Genomic DNA, 24,171 nt, shown 5'->3' with positions numbered 1-24,171 from the left:
CCTAATACCTAATGATTTTTTTTTTTATTTAAATTTTAAGTTTTGGAGGAGGTGACTCCTAGCTGTTGTCTGGGGCGTCCACAGTAATTTATGCGGGAATGCTGATGAAGTTCTGATTTCTCCCAGCCTCCTTTCCTTTCCCAGCCTTGACTTCTTGAAAAAGGCTGCAGCGAGAAGGGGAATGACCCTTTGGCTCCAGGCAGCAGAGCCTCACCTGAGTAGGACTTAGCATCCTTCTTCCTCTTATGTCACCTCTTCTCAGGGGAGAAGATACTCCTTCACTCCTGGGCAAATGCTTCTGCTACAAAGTTGCCCTGTTATTTATTGGATAAATGCAGGAAGGGATGGGGGAGTACTTGGGCATAAGTAATAATGATAATATTTAAACATTTAGTGGAAACATTATTCTAGGAGTTTTGTATGACTGAAACATATTTAGTCCTCACAAGAGCCCTGTGGGAGCTGGGGATACTGTTATTCCCATGTTGAAGATGAGGAAACTGAGTCAAAGACAGCATAAGTTGTTTATCCTGGGTCACACAGCTGGTAACAGGCTTAGCTGGGATTTAAATTTAGGTAGTTTCAATCTGCTGCTTTAGTTCTTAATGTGTTTAATGTCAGGTTGAGAATGCATGTTTGGATTTTTGTAGAGGCTTTGAAAACTGAGTTTTTGTTGACTTTTTTTTTTAGCCATTTGCAATTTAATTGTATTCCACCATCTCTCAGATTACTGAAATGCTTATGAACAATTATTTTCATGATCTAAGACAAAGTTCCTAAGAAACACATTGATAGGAATGATAATAATTAACATTTATTGTTACTTGTGTTTTACAACTAGGCAGTGTTTCCAGTGATTTACAGTTATTAATCTATTTCTCATTAGCAAACCTATCATTACCCTCATTTTATAAATGAGAAGCAGTTTTTTTTTAAACCAATTATCATTCAGTAAAATTGACTGATTTTTTCCTTTTGTGGGTACAGTTCTATTAATTTTACCACAGGTAAGGATTTGTATAATCACCACTGTTGTCAGGTACAGAACAGTTCCATCACCCCCAAAATTCCCCTTCTATTTTCCTTTTATAATCATCCCTCACTGCAACCACTATAACCCTGTAGGTTTGTCTTTTCGAAAATGTCATGTAAGTGGACTTGTACCGTCTGTTATCTTCTAAGACTGGGTTCTTTCACTCAGCATAATGCCTTTGACATTCTTCCAAGTTGTGTGTATCAGTACTTCATTTGTTTTATTTTTGTTTGGGGAGGTAATTAGATTTGTATATTTATTTGTTTGTTAATTTTTTAATGGAGGTACTGAGGATTGAACTCAAGACGTCATATATGCTAAGCATGTGCTCTAACAACTGAACCACCCTCCCCCCGTACTTCATTTGTTTTTATTACTGGTTAATATTACATTATGGATATACCATAGTTGATCCATTCACCTGTTGAAGAATATTTCACGTTTCTAGTTTTTAGCAGTTATGAATAAGCTGCTGTAAACATTTGTGTATAAGATTTTGTATTTATTTCTCTGGTTAATTCGTAACTAGGAATGGGATTGCTGAGTCATATGGAAAATACCTGTTTCACTTTGTAAGAAGCAGCCAAAGTGTTCTCTAGGGGATCTACCCTTTTGCATTCCCATTAATGGTACATGGGACTTGCACTTGCTCCATATCCTTGTCAGCATGTAGTATTGCCTTTTTAAAAAATTTTAGCCATTATAGTAGGCATGTGTTGGTATCTCATTGTGACTTTAATTTAAAAGATGTTCAAGAGATGTATCTTTTCTTCAGCTTAATTGACTTTGCTAAGTTGTTTGTTTATATGTTTGGCCCAGTTTTAAATTGGGTAATTGGGTTGTGTTTTCCTTATTGTTGATTTTTGAGAGTTGTTCATATATTCTGGATATTAGTCCTTTATCAGATACGTGATTTGTAGATATTTCTTCTCAGCTTATAGCTTGTCTTTTCATTCTCTTAACAGTGTCTTTTGCAGAGCAAAAGATTGTAATTTCAATGAAGTTTTATTTGTCAGTGTTTTCTTTTATGAATTCTGCTTTTCATATCTAGGAACTCTGCCTAACTCCAAATCAGGAAGATTTTCTCTTATATTTCCTACTGGAAGTAGTGATATCTACTCTTTCATTCCTAATATTGGTAACTTTTGTTATCTCTCTTTTGTCCTTTGCCATTCTTGCTAGAGTTTTTGTTATTGTAAAAAAAATTAAAAACTTCAATTTCATTGATTTCTACTTTTACCATTATTATTTCCTTTCTTTTGTTTGACTTGGGTTTATTTCGCTTCTGTCTTCTAGTATCTTAAGTGTACATTAGAAGTTTCTTCTAATAAGTTGAACAAATCCAAAACAGGATAAACTCAAAGCAATCCAAGCCCAGGCACATCATAATCAAACCACTGAAAACTAAAGACAAAGAAAGAAACTAGAAAGCAGTCAGAGAAAAAGAATGCATTACCTTTGTGCTCTAGTTGTTATATTTTTCATGTTTACACTTTGAAAACCCTATTGGTGTTTTAATTTTTGCTTCCAACAGCAAAATATATTGCAAAGAACTCAAGAGAAATGTCATATTTTCCTGAACATTTACTGTTCTGTTGCTCCTCCTTCCTGATAATGCAAATATCTTTCTCTCATTTCCTTTGAAAATTTTCCTTTACTAGTCCTTTTAGAGCAAGTCTGCTCCCTATGAATTCTTAGTTCATCTGAGAATATCATTATTTCACGTTCATTCCTGAATATTTTTCTAAACTATGTCCTTAGTATACAATTCTGCTTTGACAATTCTTTTCTTTCACTACTTTAAAAGTATAATGCTGTTTTCTTCTTGTCTCCATGGTTTCTAATGAGAAATATGGATTCATTCAAGTCATTGTACCCCTGTAGGTAATGCATTGTTTTTCTCTGGCTACTTTCAAGCAGCATCAGCAAAATTGGGAGCTGTATATAAAGGCAGATCCTTGGATCTAGTCCCAAACCAAATTATTTAGAATTTTGAGGGGGTGGGATCAAGGATCTACCTTTTAATGGAAACCAGGTGATCATTATGCACTTTAAGTTTGGACAAGTGCTCGTTAAACAGCCTCACTTAATTTTTCAACATTTGTTGTTTAACCTGTATGCAGAAGTATTTTTAGTGTAAAATGCTGTGAATTTTGGCAGTTGTGTCATCACACTACAAATTCGTATGGGACCAGAAATCTTCCTTGTTTTAACTTTTGACCTCAGTGGAAATTTATAAAGTAGTTTAGCATTACTTGTGATTCAAACAAAATCAGCTGTTATTGAAATGACTTTACTACAGTATAAGTGCTCTTTTTGCCTTCTACTTGTAGGTTGAATTCATTAAGAAAGGTCGTGAAGCTGGGAGCTAAAGCTAATTTCCAAAGCCATTCAGTATCTGATAATAGTGGTGGAGGTAGCTTTCTCATTCAGAAACCCTGAGATTTAAAACATCACAATAAAACTTTACTGCCACTCAGCCACTGAACTGCTGCGTGGTAAGGCAAGTCAGGATATTCAGCTTCTGTTTCTGACACAGATTCATGAAACTGATGATGATGAAGTCCATGAGAGAAGGTGAAGTTCACTGATGATGCTGCTACTTCACTAGTACGTGATATATTAAAATATTTTCTGCAGAGTATCTGCTGATGAGTAATACAGTGAATAACCATAGGCTTTAAACACTTACATTGTTACAAGCTTTATAAATTTGTAATCAGTTTTAACACATTCCAGAAGATTACACTTCAGGTTGTACTGAATTAGTATCTTTTCAACTTCTTTGAAAATATTTTCACTTGTAGTTGTTCCAGCTCAGACTATTCCTAGAGGCTTTTTAATTAGTCACTTCAAATTGGCATTGAATCCTTAAATAAACAGTTACTGAGCAACACTTGTGACATATGTTGAATTATCAAGAGCCCCCCCCAATTTATCAGAATTATTTCCCTTGTATTTTAATTGACTATAATGTTGTTCCCATTGTATTCAACTCTTTGAGCAACCATTGTTGCCCAAAGTCTAATAATCTTAAAAGAGTTTATTGTCTCTGGACATATTTCTTTGGCTGCTACAATCAAGCATGATTTAATTAACTAGAAAATTGCTTTATTTGCTGGGGTCAGAAATAGAAGCTGAATATTTGAATACCCAATACTTACATTGGTTGCAGCTTCATTTTTTTTTATTTTTTTGAAGAATTTCTGTTCTAATGAGACATTTCATTATAAATTTTCTAATTTTTCTGCCCAGTGCTTTCCTGTGAATCGAGCATATTTGTGATGAATGTTTAGTCTGATAATGTTGACACATACTGTATTCTTTTAGCAGAGCTGTGTTGTTATTGAATAACAAGCAAAAGGCTTTGCCATCTAATTCAGTAACAAAATATTTTGCTTCCAATGTGCTTTGAAAGTGCAACATTTGAAGTCTGTTTTTCTCTTCTCATTTTGACATGATGAGTATGTGCTAGTAATAAAAAAAATCAAAATGTTGTGGTATATCAATACATGTGATACTTGTCAATATATGTGGTACTTGAAGCACCCTTGAGCTGCAGCTGGGTCACTGTGATTTGTATTCTGCTTAGCCACAGTACAGAGAAATGAGAGGGGCACACACTGTCTCTGTTGCAACTACACAACTCTGCTGCTGTAGTGTGAAAGCAACTAGAGGCAGTACATAAACAAATGAGCATGGCAGTGTTCCAGTAAAACTTTATGAACACTGACATTTGAATTTCATGTAATTTTCTTGTGTCATAAAATAATATTCTTAAGACTTTTTTTTTTCCCCAACCATTAAAAAAAATCAGTGTTAGTTCATCTCAAAGAATGGTAAAAATCATTATTAGTTCACAGCCTATACAGAAATAACCAGCGGACGTGTATAGTGGCCATATTTTGCCAATCCTGATTTTGTCTGTTGTTTTTGTATTTTCAATTACATTGTTTTATGTTTCATGTCTATTTTGGATTTATTGATTTCTGTCATGTTTATTATTTCCTTTTTTTCTGTTTGTTTTAGGTTTACTTTATTTGCCCTTTCTTTCCTAGTTCTTAGCTTAGATGATGGACTTAAGACCCTTCTTCTTTTTTAACATATAAGTCATTGGATGTATTTTTTCTAAAATATCTGTTTGGGCTGCATCTCATACATTTTGATATGTTGCCTCTTCATTTTGAGTCCATTCAACATATGCTCTAGAGTGACTTGGTCCACTGGTTCCTAGAAGTATGCTGTTTAATTTCTAAAAGTTTGGAGATTGTCCATGTAGCTTTTGGTATTCATTTCTCGTTTAATTCTATTATAGTTGAGAAAAATACTTAAAATTCTTATAAATTAATGTTTGTTTAATGAAAAATGCAATGCCTGAGATAAAAAGTTAATTTGGTGGGCTCAATAGCAGACTGGAGATGACGAACGAAAGAATCAATGAACTTGAAGATAAATGATTATAAATAGTGCAATCTGAACAACAGAGAGAAAAAAACATTGAAAAAAGTGGGTGGAGCCTTAAGGATTTGTGAGATAATATTAAAAGTCTAATATGCATGTTATTGGAGTCTCAGGAGGAGAGGAGAGGAATATTTATGTGGAAGTCATGCTAAAAACTCCCCAAATTTGGTGAGAGATGTACATTTACAGATTCAGGAAGCTCAGTGAATACCAAATATAGCCAATTCAAACAAAATTATTTCTGGATACATCATAATGAAGCTTCTGAAAATTAAAGGTAAAGATTCTTGAGCATACCTAGAGTACACAGTGGTCTCTTTTAGTCTAGTCATTTGGTTTCATTTCAGCCACTGAGCACTTTGGGCTGCTACTTCTAAGTAGATGAAGAGATTGACTTGCAGATGTTACAACCTTTCCACCCCTGGAAATGACACATTATATATGGTAGAACAGTGATTCATATGTCTGCAGATTTCTCATTGGAAACTATGAAGATCAGGAAACACTGGAACAACATCTTTGGTGTTCTTAAAGGAATTGTCAACTCAAAGTATGTATCCACTGAAAATTTCCTTCAGGAATGAAGGGGTAAAAATGTCCTACCTATGCAAAACTGGAGTGCCAAAAGAAATTCTTTAGGCTTGGTGCCAAATGGAAACTAGGAACTTAAGAAATGAAGAAGGAACAACAGAAATAATAAGGTTTTTGGTACGTGCAAAATAATGTTTTTCTCCTTTTAAAAATGCAATTGTTTAAAGTAAAAATTATAACTTCCTGGCTAGAGTATTGTATATAGAGTAATACATACAATAAGTAATACATAAAGGGGGAATTGGTAACGTAATAACAGTAAGTACACTGTGAAAGATTAGATATGTATATTGCAACCCTAGAGGAAAAAAAAACCAACTCGGGTGATAATAGCCAAAAACTAATAGATAAATTAAAATGAATTGAATACTTAAAAAAAAACCTAAAAGAAGGCAGGAAAAAGTAATAGAAGAAGAAAATTAGGAAGGAAAAAGAGGGAAAAAAATAATAAAATGGTAGACTTAAATCCAGCCATATTAAAAATTACGTTACAGCTGGGTGGTTTTCCCACCTCTGTGTATGAAGATAAAAATTACATGAAATGCTAGTGACCTGCATAGATTAATTAAAAGATTATATGATCAGATAAAGAACAAAAACCGAGTATATGCTGTCTAAAGGAACCCCACTTTGGATATCCTTACATCAGGGATATAGATAGGTGGAAAGTTAAAAAGATTTTTTTTTTAAAAAAGGTACCAGGCAACCACCAATCAGAAGAAAGCTGGAGTGACTATGTGAGTATCAGGTAAAGTAGACTTCAGAACAAGGACTATCACCATGGGTAAATAGGGACACTACACCAAGGGTCAACTCACCAAGTATACACAACAGTCCTAAATATGCATCCTGAAAACAACAGAGCTTCAAACTACGTGAAGAAGACCTGACGACTGAAAGAATAGAGAAATCCGCAGTTACATATGGAGATTGCAACTCTCTTCTAGTCCGTGGAGCAAGCAGACCGAAACTCAGTGAGAATACAAAACTGATTATTCTTACCTGAACAATACTGTTAACCAACTCGACCTCATCAACATTTCTAGAACATGCCATCAAAAACCAATGAAATGCACATGATTTTCATGAGCTTCAATTTTAGCAATTTCTGTTGACCTGTCTTTGAGTTCACTGGAATTTCTGCTCCCTCTTTCTGGTCTGTCTCCTACTCAGTTGCAGGTTTCTGGTAGTAGGGACTAGGTCAAGTTCTCATTGTGCTTATTGCAAGTATAGGGATTAGCAGGAAGGATCTGTGTGCTGCTGGTGTAGCTTTCCAACACGCATCGGGAAGTAGGAACCTTCCGCAATGTGAGATTATATTCAAATTTTCTGAAAATGGATGTAGGAGACTAAATACTACAGATATTCCCTGTCCTTTATCTCAGTCAGTTTTGGTGGGATGCTGAAGCGACCAGCTTTTTCAGAATATTCAAAAGGTGATAAACACCTATTGATAATTACTACCCAAAATAAGTATACTTAGAAAGAAACCAGGGCTAATATGTGGCTTCTGTATATTTCATGGTGACAATGAGGATGATCCTAGTAATAGCTAATATTTATTGGGTGTTTCTTATGAATCACACTGGCTTTCGAATGCTTTGATGCATTAACTTATCTATTCTTCATAATAACTCTTTGTATTTCCATTTTACAGATGAAGAAATAGAGGCATCAAGAGGTTAATTAACTTGCAAAAGTTTACTCTGCCAGTAAGTGGCAGAATCAAGATTGAAGCTTGGTGGTCCGATTCTATAGCCTGGGCTCTTGGCCAAAACATTGCTTTCTGGCAAAAATGGACTGGCAAAGTGGGTTTTAGTAACTGATAAGGCTGCAGCCAAACCTGTTAAAAGGTATCCTGGAGCAGCTGAGTGTTAAAATCTAAGAGACTGGAGGATGCAGGTGGGCAAACTACTCCCCATGGCCATGGTTTTTGTAAATCTCTTACTCCCCTGCTGAGAATGGCTTTTACGTTTAAAAGGCTGTAAAAGAATAAGAACAGTATTGGAGAGAAACAGAATATGGCCACAAAGCCTAAAAGATACACTATCTGTCCCGTTACATACATTAAAAAAAAAAAAAGTTTACCAACCTCTGATCTAGGTAAAAAGGGAAGAAGGTCAGAGGAATAGCACATGCAAAGGCCTGGGGGGTTTCCTGAGATCAAGCAGTTTACAGGCTGGAGATTACAGGGGAAGAGAGGGTTTGGAGAAAAAAATGAGCAAATGGATGTGGAAGATTCCTCTCTGTGTGTCTTGCATGGAATCCAGACTTTATCTAAGGGTATTGGCTACCATGCACATGTTTTATAACCAAGAAAGGAACATAATCAGACTTTGACTCTAGCAAACATATAAAGAAACAAGAACATTCTGTAGGATGACCACTGTTTGTTTAAATGCCTACTTAATATGAATTGCCTTATATTCTGAATTTTCAAGGTCCTGAGGATGAATAGTGACCCGCCTATTGCTTGAGAAAGCTGTTCAGGCGGGTTTAAACTGGAAGCCTGTCTTCATGCTAAGTCTTCCTGCAAAGACATCCACAACTCAGAGTGGAGACGGCTTCAGGAACTTTTGGGGACCAGGGAATCAGAAGGCCTGGGTCCCAGGCCCTGCTCTGCTCCTGGCTTGTATATTCTCCAGTGATGTCCTGTACTCACTGAGAGGCTGAATGACCTAGTGTTAATTGCATGGGCTTAGCTTCCAGACTGCCTCTTACTCATCTCACGGTCTGTGGTTTGCATCCCTCTCTGCAAACTGTAGTCATCCATGGAAACTTCCTACAGATGCTGATTTATAGATTCTAGACTGGCTTGGCTGGGCATTGGTTTTGTTGGCTTTTTTTTTTTTTTTTTACCCCCCAGTGATACCAGTGAGTAAGTTGGCAGATTGAGATCCACTGACCTAGTAATTAAGAACACAGACTCTGGGCTAATAACTCTGGCTGCTCTGCTGACTAAATAGATAATCACAAGCAAAATCTTAAAGTCTCAGTGTTTTGATATTCTCAACTGCAAAAATTGTCCCAACCTCTCTGGTCGTTGTGAGGATTAAATGAGGCAATTTTTCTAAAGCACATGATCAGGCTCTTGACTTCTCACAACCTTTTCTGCCTCCTCATTTGTCCCAGTTCCCCTCTGACCCTCATTCTGTGTCAGTACTCGGATTAGCTGGAAGTGGCTAATACAGCTCTGTCATCCTCCAGGGCTGATATCAGGCCTCATTTTTTCCGTTGAGCCCTTCCGGCCCTCCCCCTTATCCACCCTGAGTTTGGGGTCCTTTCCATTCTCTCCCAGAGGACCTTGTCTAAACTCTGCTCTGGCATCTTATTGTTGTAGAGTATAGTTGCTGATTTCTTAATTGGTCCCCTACACTAGGCTCCTTGCAAATAGAGATCTGGGAACTAAATCTGTCCCTTTTAGAAGGTGATCCATCAGTGTTAAATCAGTGAAAGAAAACTCAGCTCTTCCACTTCTAGTCATGCAGCCAAGTTATTCCTTGTTCCTGGGAGTTGTGCATACATTCTGTGGCTTCTCCAGCAGTGGCCTCGGTGGGCAGGGACTTGGGAGGGTCTGGGTACTCTACCAGAGCCACAGAAAACCTTGCTAGCATGGTGCTAAAAGGCTCTGTCTTATTCGTAGCCCGTGATTAGCACCCCCCCCTTCTTTTTTGAGTTCTTTTTCTTCCACAGATGACCTTGAAGTTGCTTGGGAATAATAAATAAGGGAAGTAACAGTAAATAAGTGTTGAGAACAGTAAATAACGTTGAGAAAGAGTCCATGAAATTAAACTCCTGGTCTCCAAATCCCCCCAGGGGTCAAGCACTGAGTGCCTTACACAGATAAAGTAGCATCACGGGCTTCTGTAATCTTTATTATATCCACATGGGAAGAGGAATGGACCATTTGAGCTTCCTCCAGCTTCAGAAGAATGTTTGCCAGCTGTTAAACTTTCATAAGGGTGGTCTCAATGTCTCAACAAATATCATTATCAGGGCAACAAGTTATTAAGTAAAAAGCCATAATATCTGCCACCCAGATTTCTTACAACCCATTTGCAAGGATAGTTTAATGATGGAGAATAGCATCTGCTTCTCTGCAGCTACAAGATAATAGAAAGCATTGATGTGGTTGCAACAGTTTTCCACTACTCACTGTATAATCCTAAGCAAACTCATAATGTTGGTACTATTACAATTCTAATGTTGCAGATTGCAGAAATGAACCATATAAAGATAATTCATTTAACTGTGGTTAGAAATATATATAGCAAATATACAGCAGTGCCAATACAGAGCAAATGTACAGCAAATATATAGCAATGCCATATTTTGGAAATGAATTGTCCCCAGAGTCCACCTTTAACCAGTACCTCTCCTCTCCCACATAACTGTCTCTCATTTCTCACCTTCCCCAGAATCAGAATGAATATCTGGGGAGCCTCAAAGTGTGTGAGGACTGCTGGAAATAGTGGTGCAGGCTGTCCCATGCACATGGGCATCTTGCCAGGATAGTCTAGTGGCAGCTGGACCCCAGCCCACACTCTGCCCATGAAGGTGTATGTGGCTGTGTCTGGGAGAAGGGGATGCCTTTTTTTTTGATTTGCACAGACATGCATTTCCCTTTCCCTCATGGCTTCTTTCTTGTTACCTTTTGTACCTTTTCAGGTCTCTGCCTTTTCCCAGGAAAAAGAGGAGAAAATGATCAAGTTTCAAGTGAGTTGGATTTTTATTTCTGTCACTTAACAGGTTATTGCTCAGTAAGTAGACCCTTTTTTTCTCTTCCTTGCCAAGAATAAAGAATGGCAGCAGACATTTAATTCCATTTATGTGCCACACTTCTGTTTTGTTGAGCCCTTTAAAAATTTAAAAATTTCCTTTCAGTTCTTTCTATTTTTCTATTTTATGTATGCATTTTATTTTTTAACTTTATTTTCTAAATTTTTTATTTTTATACAATTTTTAAAGGTTACTTTCCATTTACAGTTATTACAAAATATTGGTTATGTTCCCTGTGTTGCGTGATACATCCTTGAGCCTGTCTTACACCCAATAGTTTGTACCTCCCATTCTGCCATCCTCATATTGCTCCTTTTGGTTTTTATTATCATTTTATTTCACAAATAATAGTGTAAAAGAGAATAGAAATTTTTTAAATGGGAAAACCTACACATCATTACCCTGCTTACAAATTGCGTTTTTTCTATGCTTTTTTCTTATGTGCATTCATAACTATGCTTGCAATAATAGATACAATTTTGAATTTTTTTTTTTACTTAAATTTATAGCACTTAATTTTTCTCATCTAATATTCAGTGAACTGTTGTACACCCTCCCCCATTTTTTAACTATTCTTCATTCACAAGCTTTTAAATTCATGAAGATTTTCGCAGTTTTACACAACAGTATCAGTTTCTCTTCATATAATCTTTACTTGAAAAGCAATTTTGAGGGAATTCTCATATTATTTGTCCTTACGTTCTACGGACTCAAAACTTAAAAAAATGTTTTTTTTCCTAAGTGGTACCTCACATACTTTGTAAAAAGAGTATCTAAAAGATAATTTTGTTTAACAGGATCATACTGAAGCTGGACTCAGAAAAAATAGTGTTAGCTGTTTTCATACAAAAGGAACTACATTCTTTCTTTCCAGGACATGAAAGCTTTCTTTGTGTGTCTGTGTATATTTGTGTGTCTTTGTGTGTTATACTGTTCATGAGTTAATTTATTTTACAGAGCATTAGAGGTACTTAATTTAAAATTTGTAGTCATACTATAAGGCACACAGGTCCTTCCCATCTGTCACTCTAGTCACTGCTCTGAGAGGGACTTGGAATCATCTTCATTGTCAACATGGAGATAAGAGGTTTGTGTAATTTGAAGTCCTGTTCAATTTCTACAGTAAGCAAGTGTCAAGACTTGATCTTCCAAATCAAAAGTATCAGGCATACCATCTGGGTGAAAAGGGAGGCAAAAAATCAAAACAAAACACACACACACAAGCAAACAAAATAAAACCAAAATTCTTATTCAGAGACCACAACCTACGATTGAGAAGTTTGGAGCCCCAGCAAGAACAAATGTAGTTTTGAACAGGTCTTTATATAGAAATTTTAAATTTCCCTATAGCAAAAAGTTAAAAGACAAATAGCATGGTAGAATGAAAAATATTTACAACAAGGCCTTAATGTCCCCAAGATGAAAATTATTACAAAACAAGAAATAGAGATGACCGCCAAACATACAAAAAGAGAATGATTTTCATTACTAATCAACTTTGTGAAAATATTTTGAAATAATTGGTTTTTACATCCCAAACTGACCCCTGAGATTATCAGTTTTTTTGTCAAGTCTTCATGTCCATTTTTGGCCAGGGTAAAGAGGTTTAGGGATCTGTACTTTCTTGGAAGAAGAATAAGTTAGAAAAACCTTTTTAGAGGAAACACACACCATTATGGTTTCATTAACTTTAAAGTTTGTCATTCTTCAGCATTACCATTTCTACTTTTTTAAATTGATTTTAAGGAGATAATCAACAGAGTTCTGGGGACTAAGGTCTACGTGGAAAGATTTTTCTTTTGCAACATTGTTTATAATGGATAATCTAAAACTGAGTAAGCATGCATTATTTGGATCAGTTCATTATATTCCCAATCATCAATTCCTTGAATTACCACACAGCCATGAAATGGGATTCCAGAGATGATGATGATGATAGTAATAATCATAAGAATAGTTGACATTTATTGGGTACTTGCTGTGTACCAGACACTCTTCCTAAGTGATTTACCTATAGTCACTCATTTTATCACCAGTACCCTAAGGTACAGATATCCACATGCAAATGAAGAGAGGGTGAGGAACGGGTCCAGCGTCACAAAGCAGAGCATTCTGCCGTGAACACAGGCAGTCAGGCTCCAGAGCTGTGCCCGCAGCATGACGCCATAAATGCTGCACAGTCTACGTGGGGCGCGGAGGATGAGCTGCATACTCGGACAGGAAGGGTGACTGGTGCCCTGTAAGTCAGGCAAATTGAGTAAGTAGTGGAAGCGTGTACAAGAGGGAAGGCAGACTCCATCACATGCTGTTGGAACTAAAGCTTTTCTAGTAGCCCAGGATGCTGCAGAGGCCTGGGACTTACCTATAGGAATGCTAACAAAAGGCAGCAATTTAAAGTACAAGGATGTCTTTTCCTGCAGCCCTTTTGGTGGATGGAGTTGGCAGTGTGAAAGGCAATCAGAAGGCAGCTACTTAAATTTGACTCGATCCCTCAGAATCCTGAACAGCTTCCCATCCTGGACACTTTCTCAGTACTGCCCCTCTTCCATAAACACAGTCTGTGTGTGTTTGGTGTTGTAGGAGCCAGTGTTGTTCAAGGACGTGGCCGTGGTTTTTACTGAGGAGGAGCTGGGGCTGCTGGACCCTGCCCAGAGGGAGCTGTACCGAGACGTGATGCTGGAGAACTTCCGGAACCTGCTGTCAGTGGGTGAGGACGGGCGCCCTCTGTGACTCAGTGTCAGCCTCCCAGGGTGTCTTCATGCGCTTAGTTGTTTGAAGCTCTGGGGTTCCTGAAATCATTTTCTGACCTTGGGTACCTACGAATCCCGATAATCTCTGTGCAACAGAGACAAGATGTTTCTGATGTTTCTGTCCAGGAAAAAAAATCTGTCCTATGAACTAAACGGGCAGCTGTGATCCTACTCCACTGGTTTGTCATGAAATCAGTTTAGTGAGTTGCTCCAGCTTTTTTGTGTTTCAGGATGCGAGTAACTGTAGCTGTTTATTAACTTGATTTTTAGGAGGTATTTTGTTTTTTGCTTTAACAGTGTATTTGTAAATAACATCCAACTTACAGAAAATTTGCAAAAGTATAGAACAAGAACACCCATATAGCTTTTACCTACATTTACCTATAGTAACATTTTACCTTATTTATTTATTTATCTATCTATCTATCTATCTATTTATACTGAGATATAGTCAGCTTACAATGTAGTGTCAATTTTACCCCATTTATTTTATCATTTATGTACATGTTCTTTCTCTATAAATGTTTATATATATATATATATGAAAACATATGTGTATTCATAATTTTCTGAACCATTTGAGAGTAATTTCCATACACTATGGACCTTTATCTCTAAATGCTTCAGTGTATATGCAGAGTCCGGGAGTCCCCAGGACTGTCCTCACTCTGACACCAGTTGCAAGTTCAAGGGTCTCCCAGATAACCCTGAGCCTCAGTAATTTGCTAGGAGGACCCTCAGAGCTCACTGAAAGCTGTTATACTCATGGTTACGCTTTATTACATGTTAAGGATACAGAACAAAATCAGCCAAGGGAGGAGACAACTGGGGCAGAGTCCAGGGGTGTTTCCAGCACGAACTTCCGGTTGCTCCCTTCCAGTGGAGTCGTGGGCAGCACTCACTCTTCCCATCAGTGATGGCTGACAGTACACGTGGCGCATTACCAACCAGGGAGGTTCACACAAACCTTGCCGCCAGAGCTTTAATTGCAGCTGGATCACGTAGACTTGCTTGGACACCTGTGTGGCTGACTTTAGTTTCCAGCCCATCTGGAGATCAAGCTGATAAACATAGCTCAAAGGCCCCACCGTAAATCACATTGCTAAACTCTCTGGTGTGGCCCAAGGCCTCCAGGTAAAAAAAGACTCTCTTATCAGGTAGTACATTGCGAGTACATAGAGATCACCTCCCAAGAGCTGAGGGCAAAAGCCAGACCTCTCTTTGGGCCAAGTTAATTCTTCACTGAACAGTGTATTTCATGGAAGTAGGATTATTCTCTTACATATCCCCAGTGCAGATACAATCCTTTTATCCATCTATCATTTGTGCTCTGATTTTATCAGTAGAGCCAGTTATTTTTAAAGCATATTTGTCTCTCCCCAGAGCAAGATTTAGCCTAGAGTCTAGTCTAGCTGTCAGTGTCTTTCTTAGCCTCCTTTAATTTTGGAACATTTTCACAGCATTTCTGTGTCTTTTGTAACAGTGACATTTTAAAAGAATACCACCACTCCCTCCCCTTATTTTCAATAGAACATTCCTAGTATTTCCTCATAATTCAATTCAGATGGTCCATTCTGGATGGAACTCTACAGTTAGTATTGGGGTGTCCTTTTGAGGGTATCACATCTAGAGACACACCAACTGTCCCTCATTGAAAATGTCTAGTTTTCATCACCTAGTCAAGATGTCCAATTTCTCCACTATAAAATCACTGCTTTGTTTCCTCTGCAATCATAGGGCAACACTTTCTAAGACAACACAAATATTTCCCTATAAACAGCATCAAATGATAATTTTCTGACTCAGTACTTCCTTCACATTTAGCATTCAGCGCTTGGCGTTCTGGAGTAAGCAAGAGCCCCTCTCTCTTAACCATTTATTCATTTATTATTTGTAGGGAGTTGTGAATTATTTTTTAAAAATGGTTTATAATTTATTACTGTAGTAGTTTTATTGCTAAAATTGTCCCAAATTTGGACCCTTTAAGCTGACTCCTGTGCCCTTATAATATGCCCCCACCCTTTTTTTGAGCACTTCCTTATTTTGTGGCTTAGCATGCTATCTTTGGCTCATCTTTTATTTTGCCCCAGCTCTGGAATCCTCCATTTCATTTATTGGGGAATGGTATTTAACACCAAGGTCTGGATGCCAGAGATTATCATTGCCACCATGGTGTCTTTGTTTCCTGGCCTCAGGGCTTAGAGCTAGGAGGTGTGTCTGTGTGTGGACACAAATTCATATACACACACGCACGTTATATAAATATGTATACGTATGAATAGTTATTCAGTTTCATTCAAAATAAGAGAGATTAATTCAAATTATACTGAAACACCATTTCTCACCCATGAGATAAGCAAAAATTCAAAAACTTGACACTGTATTTTTTGGGGCAGTAACTTTAGAATAAAACACTTTCATGCCTTGAAAGTAGGAATGCAGAGGGGAGATTATAGCTCAGTGGTAGAGTGTGTGCCTAGCATGTTCGAGGTCCTGGGTTCAATCCCCAGTATACCTCCATTAATAAATAAATAAACAAACAAACAAACAAACCTAATGCCCCCCCCCCAAAAAAGCAGAAAAAGAAAGAAAGTAGGAATGCAACATGATACCACCCCTAAGGAGAGAAATTTGATGATATTTGACAAAACTATAGATTTACCCTTTACCAGCTATTCACTTGTAGGAATCTTCCCTAAAGATGACAAAGTACAAAAGAGCATTAATAGTACACTACAATCTGAATAAGGAAGAAAGGAAAATAAGTAAATATATGTATATCTGCTGATCTTTATAGAAGAATCACAAGAAGGATTAATCAGGAAATCATGACGTTAGTTTCTTGTAAGTGAGTGGGAGGTGATAGTATGGAAGGAATGTTCAAGAGAGTCATACTTATCTGAGTATACTTTTTTGTCTAGTTTGGACTTTTGAAAATATGTCATTTCAACACATTCTAAAACTTAAATGAGAATGCAAGGGATAGGAGGAGGGTATAGCTCAGTGGTAGAGTGCTTGCCTAGCATGCATGAGATCCTGGGTTCAATCCTCAGTACTTCCATTAAAATAAATAAATAAACCTAATTACCTCCCCACCAAAAAAAAAAAAAAAAAAAAGTTAAAGAGAAAAAGAATACAAGGGATGATAATCTGAAACTAAAATAAAAATGAAAAAAACAAATGAACTCAACTATACTCAAATACTTTAACCACATCAAAGAGAAAAGAAAAAGAATTCACAGAAGCAGCTAAGGAACACAGCATATAACTATATACCAACACAGTATATAACTGCATACCCTTAGTTTTAGGTACAGTGGGAGGGGGATGGGACAAAGAACTGCAATCCTGAACACTTTTTAGTGGATTTGTTTATTGTAGTGATACGGAATAAGCAATTCTGAAATTATTTTAGGTGTACTGCAGGTGCCAAGGCAATTTGATGGAGAAAGTATGGTCTTTTCAACAGGTGGTGTGGAAACATTTAGACTTCTGTATGCATATATTTACATGCCTCACACCTATTAAAAAATTAACTCAGAATGGATTGGAGACGTTATGTAAAATGTAGAAGTATGAAACTTCTAGAAAGAGACACAGGAGAAGATCTTCATGACCTTGAGTTAGGCAAACAGTTCTTAGATACAGTACCAAAAACATGATTCAGAAAAGAAAAATAAAATAAGTTGGACTCAGTCAAAATTTAAGACATGTGCTCTCCTTGCCTTTTTACAGGGAAGCAGCTCTTCAAACCAGAGCTTATATTCCATTTGGAGAGAGAAGAAGAGCTTTTGATGATGGAGACAGAAACCCAGAGAGATGGGTGTTCAGGTGAGAACCATCCAGCAGTGACCCAGCAGCCAGAGAGCCCCTCATAAAACACAAGTCGGCACCTGTCAGGCCTTAAGGTGTCTGTCCCCTCATCCCCTCTAGCTTATTCATTCTGTTCCAGCTGCACTGCCCCATCAGACCTGTCATAATTATGCTTCTGCTTCAGGTTACTTGGCTTGCTTTTCTCTTTGCCTTGAATGAGTGAATTGGTTAATACGTGCATGGTCTTCACTGTCTCCAGTCCTTGAGACAAAAGGTATAGGAGTCTAATAGGTATAGAATAAATCAGTATAACGGAAGGATACTCCAGAATGTTGTCTGTCATCAGTGACTGCCTGTCCTAATTCTAACTGTTCAAGGTGTCCTTGAGTATTCATAGATAGGTAGCCATTATTCCAAAGATTAAAAATGGCCAGTCAACTAAAGTAATGATCAAGAATGATCAAAGCCAACACTATAATTGACCCTTCTCAGGCAGCAATTTCAAGTGATACATTCTTACATTAACTTCCTCATTCAAATCCCCATTCTGTCCTCTCTTCTTACCCTCCCATCCTCTGACTCCCGAACAGTTTCTTGATCTGCTTTCACTTGTTGGCATTTTTTAAAAATTTTTATTCAGTTTACTTAAACTGAAAAAAAAAAAAATTCACCTATTTCTCCCATCCCCCAAATTCTGTTTCATGTAACCACCAATCTGTTCACTATATTTATGAGCTTGGTTGTTTTGTGTGTGTGTGTGTGTGTGTGTGTGTGTGTGTGTGTGTGTGTGTGTGTGTGTTAGATTCCACACATAAAAGAGATCAGAGGATATTTGTCTTTCTCTGTCTGACTTATGCCCTCAAAGTCTATCCATGTTGTTACAAATGGCAAGATTTCATTCTTGTTTATGGCTGAATAGTATTCCACTATATATGTATATGCCATATTTTCTTTATCCATTCCTTATCTTGACTATAGTAAATAGTGCTGCAGTGAACATGGGGGTACATATATTTCTTCAAATAAATACCCAGAAGTGGAATTGCTGAATCATATGTTCTGTTTTTAATTTTTTGAGGAAACCCTAGACTGATATCCATGGTGGCTGCACCAACTTACATTCCCACCAGTGGTGCACAAGGGTTCCCTTTTCTCCACATCCTCACCAACATTTGTTGTCTCTTGTCTTTCTTTTTTATAATAGCCATTCTAACAGATGGGAGGTGATATCTCATTGTGGTTTTGATTTGCATTTCCCTGATGATTAATGTTCTTGACCATCTTTTTATGTACCTGTTGGCCATCTGTATGTCTTTGAGAAAATTTCTATTCAGTTCTTCTGCGCATTTTTAAAGTCAGATTGTTTGGTTTTTGCTGTTGAGTTGTATGAGTTCTTTATATATTTTAGATATTAGCCCCTTATCAAATATATGATTTGTAGTTATTTTCTCCCATTCAGTAGTTTACCTGTTTGATTTGTTGATCATTTCCTTTGCTCTGCTGAAGCTTTTTAGTTTGATGCAGTCCTCCTTGTTTGTTTCTTTTTGCTTTTGGTGTCAGATTCAAAAAAATCATCACCAAAACCTATGTCAAAGAGCTCTACCCCATTTTCTTCTAGCAGTTTTATGGTTTCGGGTCTTACATTCAAGTCTTTAATCAGTTTTGAGTTAACTTTTGTGTATGGTGTAAGATAGTGGTCCTGTTTCATTCTTTTGCATGTGACTGTCCAATTTTCCCAATACCATTTATTGAAGACCTTTCCCCATTGTATTCCTGGCTCCTCTGCCATAAATTAGTTGACTGTATGTTTATGGGTTTCTCTTTTCTGTTCCATTGATCTATGTGTCTTTTTTTTAATGCCTGTACCATAATGTTTTAATCACTATAGCTTTTAATGTAGTTTGAAAACAAGGAACATGGTTCCTCCAGCTTTGTTCTTCTTTTTCAAGGTTGCTTTGGCTATTTTGAGTCTTTTGTGGTTCCATACAAATTTTAGGATTCTTTGTTCTATTTCTGTGAAAAATACAATTGGAATTTTTATAGGGATTGCTTTGAGTCTGTATATTGCTTTGGGTATAATGGACATTTTAACAAAATTAAGTCTTCCAATCCATGAGCATCCATTTATTTGTGTATTCAATTTTTTTCATTAATGTCTTGTAGTTTTCAATATACAGGTCTTTCACGTCCTTGGTTAAAGTTATTCCTAAGTATTTTTTTTTATGCAATTGTAAATGGGACCATTTTCTTAATTTCTGTTTCTGATAGTTTGTTATTAGTGTAAAGAAATACAACAGATTTTTTATTCTGTGTTTTGATTTTGTATCCTACAGCTTTAGTGAATTTGTTTATTACTTCTAGTAATTTTTTGATGGCATCTTTAAGGTTTTCTATATATAACATTATGTCATCTGAAAATAGTGACAGTTTTATTTCTTCTTTTCCAATTTGGATGCTTTTTATTTCTTTTTCTTGTATAATTTCTCTGGTTAGGACTTTCATTCTTTGTTGAATAAAAGTGACAAGAATAGGCATCCTTGTTCCTGATCTCAGAAGAAAGATTTCCAGCTTTTCATAGTTGAGTGTGATGCTAGCTGTGGGCTTGTCAAAAATGGCCTTTATTACGTTGAGATATATTCCCTGTATACCCAATTTGTCGAGAGTTTTTATCATAAATGGATGTTGCATTTGACGAAATATTTTTTCTGCATCTATTGAGATGATTACATGACTTTTAGCCTTCATTTTGTTAATGTGGTGTATCACACTGACTGATTTGCAGACATTGAGCCATCCATGCATCCCTAGAATAATAAATCCCACTTGATCATGGTATGTGATCCTTTTTGATGTACTGTTGAATTCAGTTTGCTAATATTTTGTTGAGGATTTTTGCATCTATGTTCCTGACAGATATTGGCCTGTAATTTTCTTTTAGAAATACAGTTTCCAAATTGTACTTTCATGTGAGTGCAAGCATTTTAATAATATTTCTTGAGTCCTCATCTGATGTCAAAGGCATTGTCACAACTGGATACCTAAGGATGCTCCTGGGTAGGAAAAAGTTAGTCAATTAAAAATTTCAAAACAAATTACTTCACTTCTATAATTTTTTGTTGCCATCTCCGTTAAGATTCAGGGTCATCTAGGCAATACACTCTTTAGAGCAGGTGTCAGAAAACTTTTTCTGTAAGGTCCAGATGTGAATATTTTAGGCTTTGCTGGCCACATATGGTCTCTATCACATATTCTTCTTTGTTTTTTCTTACACGATTTTTAAAACTGTAAAAACTATTCTTGCTCCTAGGCTATACAAAACAGCTATTTCCTCTGGTAATTTGAATTCCATTATGGCTTAATTAGATTATCAGACATCACTGTTAAGAGCTGCCAAAATTGTAACTTAACTTTGTATGTTAACTTTAAGCAAACCTTAAGTTTTAATGCAACCTCTCATAAATGTCTTGTGACATCTTACACATGCCAGTCATGCTGATCTAGCATTACAATTGCTTGCCAGAATTTCCTTTTTAATAGAAAAACTTACTACATTTGCTTTAACTAACTGCAGGCATAAAGTGGACTATGGATAAAATGGCATGTTGCTAATATGACACATATGTTTTTAAAATTACACATATATTTAATTAATTTTTTCTTATAATTTTTAGATTACTTTTTCAATCATTAACAGTGGTCACATCTGATTACGGGCTGTGATAGGCTGGCCATTTTTGTGCTATAATACAAAAAGTAGTCTTTGTTTTCTGCATTTCACTCCCTCTGCCCTCACTCCACATAACCCTCTTCTTGTTTTCATACATTACACAAGCATACCTTGGAGATACTGCAGGTTCAGTTCCAGACCACCACAATAAAGCAAATGTCACAATAAAGTGAGTCACGCATTTTTTGTTTTTCCTAGTGCATATGTAAGTTATGGCTATACCATAGTGTGGTCTATTAAGTTTGCAATAACATTATGCCAAAAAACAATGTACATACCCTAATTTAACAATGCATTATTGCTAAAAAATGCAAACTATCATCTGAGCCTTCAGTGAGCCTCAATAGTAACATCAAAGATTACAGAAAACCATGACAAACATAATAATAATGAAAAACCTTGAAATATTATGAGAATTACCAAAGTGTGACACAGAAACACAAAATGAGCAAATTCTATTAGAAATAGCGTCAATAGACTTGCTCGACACAGAGTTGCCTTCAATTTGTGAAAAACTCAGTATCTATAAAGCACAGTAAAGCAAAGCACAATAAAACAAGGTATGGAATATGTTTTTCCTGTGGACAGAGTTAAAACTGATTCTAAAATGGTAGCTTTGTGGCATGGAATTGGTTGTTGGAACCATTGTTAATGTAGATGATTAGAAAGAAAGAACTTTTCGTCTCAAGCTCACATGGAATGTTCACCAAGACAGACCATATTCTTGGCCATAAAACACACTTTAACAAGTTTAAAAGCATGCAGTGTCTGTTCTTATAGCACTGTGGAATTAAATTAGAAGTCAATAAATTAAATAACTGGAAAATCACAAATGGAGATTAAACAACACACTTCCAGATAATATGTGGGTCAAAGAAGAAATCTCAAGTTTTCAAATATTTTAAACTACATGAAAATGAAAATACAACTTATCAAAATTTTTAGGAAGCAGCAAAAGCAGTGCTTAGAGGAAAATTTATAGTATTGAATACATGTATTAGGAAAGAAGATCCAAAATCAATCAGCTAAACTTCGACCTTAGGAAACTAGAAAAAGAAAAGCAAGTTAAATCCAAAGTAAGTAGAAGAAAAAAATAAGAATTGGAAGTAGAAAATTAGTAGAGAAAGTCAGTGAAACCAAAAGCTGATTCTTTGAAAAGATGCATAAAATTTATAAGCTTCTTAGCTAGGCTAACTGAGAAAAAAAGAGAGCATATAAATTATTAATATCAGAAATGAAAGAAGGGACATGACTACAGAACCTGTGGGCATGAAAGGGATAATAAAGGAATACAGTGAACAAACTGCCCACAAATTTGATAACCTAAATGAAATGGACCAATTCCTTGAAAGACACAATTTGCCAAAACTTACACAAGAAGAAATACACAATTTGAATAGACCTATATCTGGTAAAGAAATTGAATAAATAATTATCTTCCAAACAGGAAGCCAGAATTCATTCAGTTGTGAGGAAAAGAAGTAGAGATGGACAGGAAGTCCTCTAAAGGTTAAGTGTACTCTGGGAGGATGAAACAGGTGAAGAGGATAAAGAGGTACAAGCCTCCAGTTATAAAATAAAGAAGTCATAGGGGTGTAATATACAGCATAAGGAATATGGGCAATAATATTATAATAACCGTGTATGGGGACAGGTGGTTACTAGACTTAATATGGTGATCATTTTATAATGTATGCAAATGTCAAATCACTATGTAAACTAACAATATTTTACATCAACTGTATTTCAATTTTTTTTTTTAAAAAAGATCAATACTTTGTTAGAGAGAGGTAAGCCTCAGGTATGGTCAAGAGATTAGCCAGCACAGCAGCTTAAGTATGAGTCTATAATCAAGACATTATTGTTACTGTATCTGATACTGTCCAGAAAATGCCTTGGTTTCTCTTACTATCTATAAATGTAGTAAGAATAAGAATGCAGGGTGACATCAGCCTGGGTTGCCTGAGTTGATATTTCTTGAGTAGCTTCTATTGAAGAAGAGAAAAAGAAAATATAAAGAGATTTTTTTTCTGTTAATGCATTATGGATAAGCATTAAATTTAAAAGAATTATTTGGTATTTATGATAAATATAACATCTTTGTTGTTGAATTAATTGATACAGGATGTTGGAATGATTAAACTTTCCCAAACTCTAAAGCAGAATTACTAAGGAGATTAAGTAAATTCTTATCCTTGTTACTCCGAGTGAGGTCGGTCAGTGCTCTCTGCAGTGCATATTTTCTCCATCTTATGATGTTCTTTTATAAACTTAATACAGTTTATCATCAACACGCTACCACTGATATTAAAATAGAACTTAACTGCTGATATATGGAGAGAAAATGACAAATAAGTTGTTTCAGTATGTACCACTAAGGGTATAATAAAAATTAACGTTGTTAAATGTATGATCTCTTCCATAAGACGCTGAAACTAAGTTTCACCTTAGTGAAACTTTTATTTTCCTTTCTCTGTCCCTTTAACATTAAAACCACTGGTCAGAAAGAAATTTTAATCTTTATGTATTTGAGAGATTCTTATGTTATAAATTACGTGTGTACAAATTTGTATTGAAACAGGTGCTTCGTAAGAAATTGGGCTTTGACTAGCAAGCTTCTTTCATGTTCTCAAGCCACCACATCAGTCCCAAAAGACATGACATATTAAACTGTATCTTCTTGAATGTATATTGAGTGTTTTTGATGATACCAAGACTAAACTATAAGCATTATTATTAACTCTAGCTGGAAGCCCAAACTGCTCACATATAAGTTATTTATTTAACATTCCTTCTGTAGTATGTCCCTTCATTTCATTTTTAGGTGATAAAATATTAATATAGTGGCTGAAAGCTTTGCATTTGAGAAGCCAGAGACATTGCTGAACATTTTTTTAAAGTACTAAGATGAGTACTTACGGGCATGCTGTAAAGTGTCACCCTGCAGTCAGTGCCCTGCCCCAGAGCCTCATGCCACACAATCATCAGTGGAACCTTTTATTTTTTTCCTTTTTTTT

General features: G+C 36.2%; 1 protein-coding gene across 1 annotated transcript in view; it reads left to right on the top strand.

Moving 5' to 3' along the window:
• The window catches only part of LOC105104708 (zinc finger protein 112), a 35,561-nt gene that overhangs the window by 650 nt on the left and 10,740 nt on the right, over positions 1-24,171 (top strand). Inside the window, exons 2-4 of the mRNA XM_010998464.3 lie at positions 10,754-10,801; positions 13,445-13,571; positions 17,350-17,445. Of these exons, the coding sequence (XP_010996766.3) occupies positions 10,787-10,801; positions 13,445-13,571; positions 17,350-17,445 (238 nt within the window). The 5' untranslated portion in view covers positions 10,754-10,786. The remainder of the gene's footprint in view (positions 1-10,753; positions 10,802-13,444; positions 13,572-17,349; positions 17,446-24,171) is intronic.

Source organism: Camelus dromedarius, chromosome 9 (genome assembly GCF_036321535.1).
Source record: "Camelus dromedarius isolate mCamDro1 chromosome 9, mCamDro1.pat, whole genome shotgun sequence".
NCBI classification, from domain to species: domain Eukaryota; kingdom Metazoa; phylum Chordata; class Mammalia; order Artiodactyla; family Camelidae; genus Camelus; species Camelus dromedarius.
This window is presented reverse-complemented; position numbering and strand designations above follow the sequence as displayed.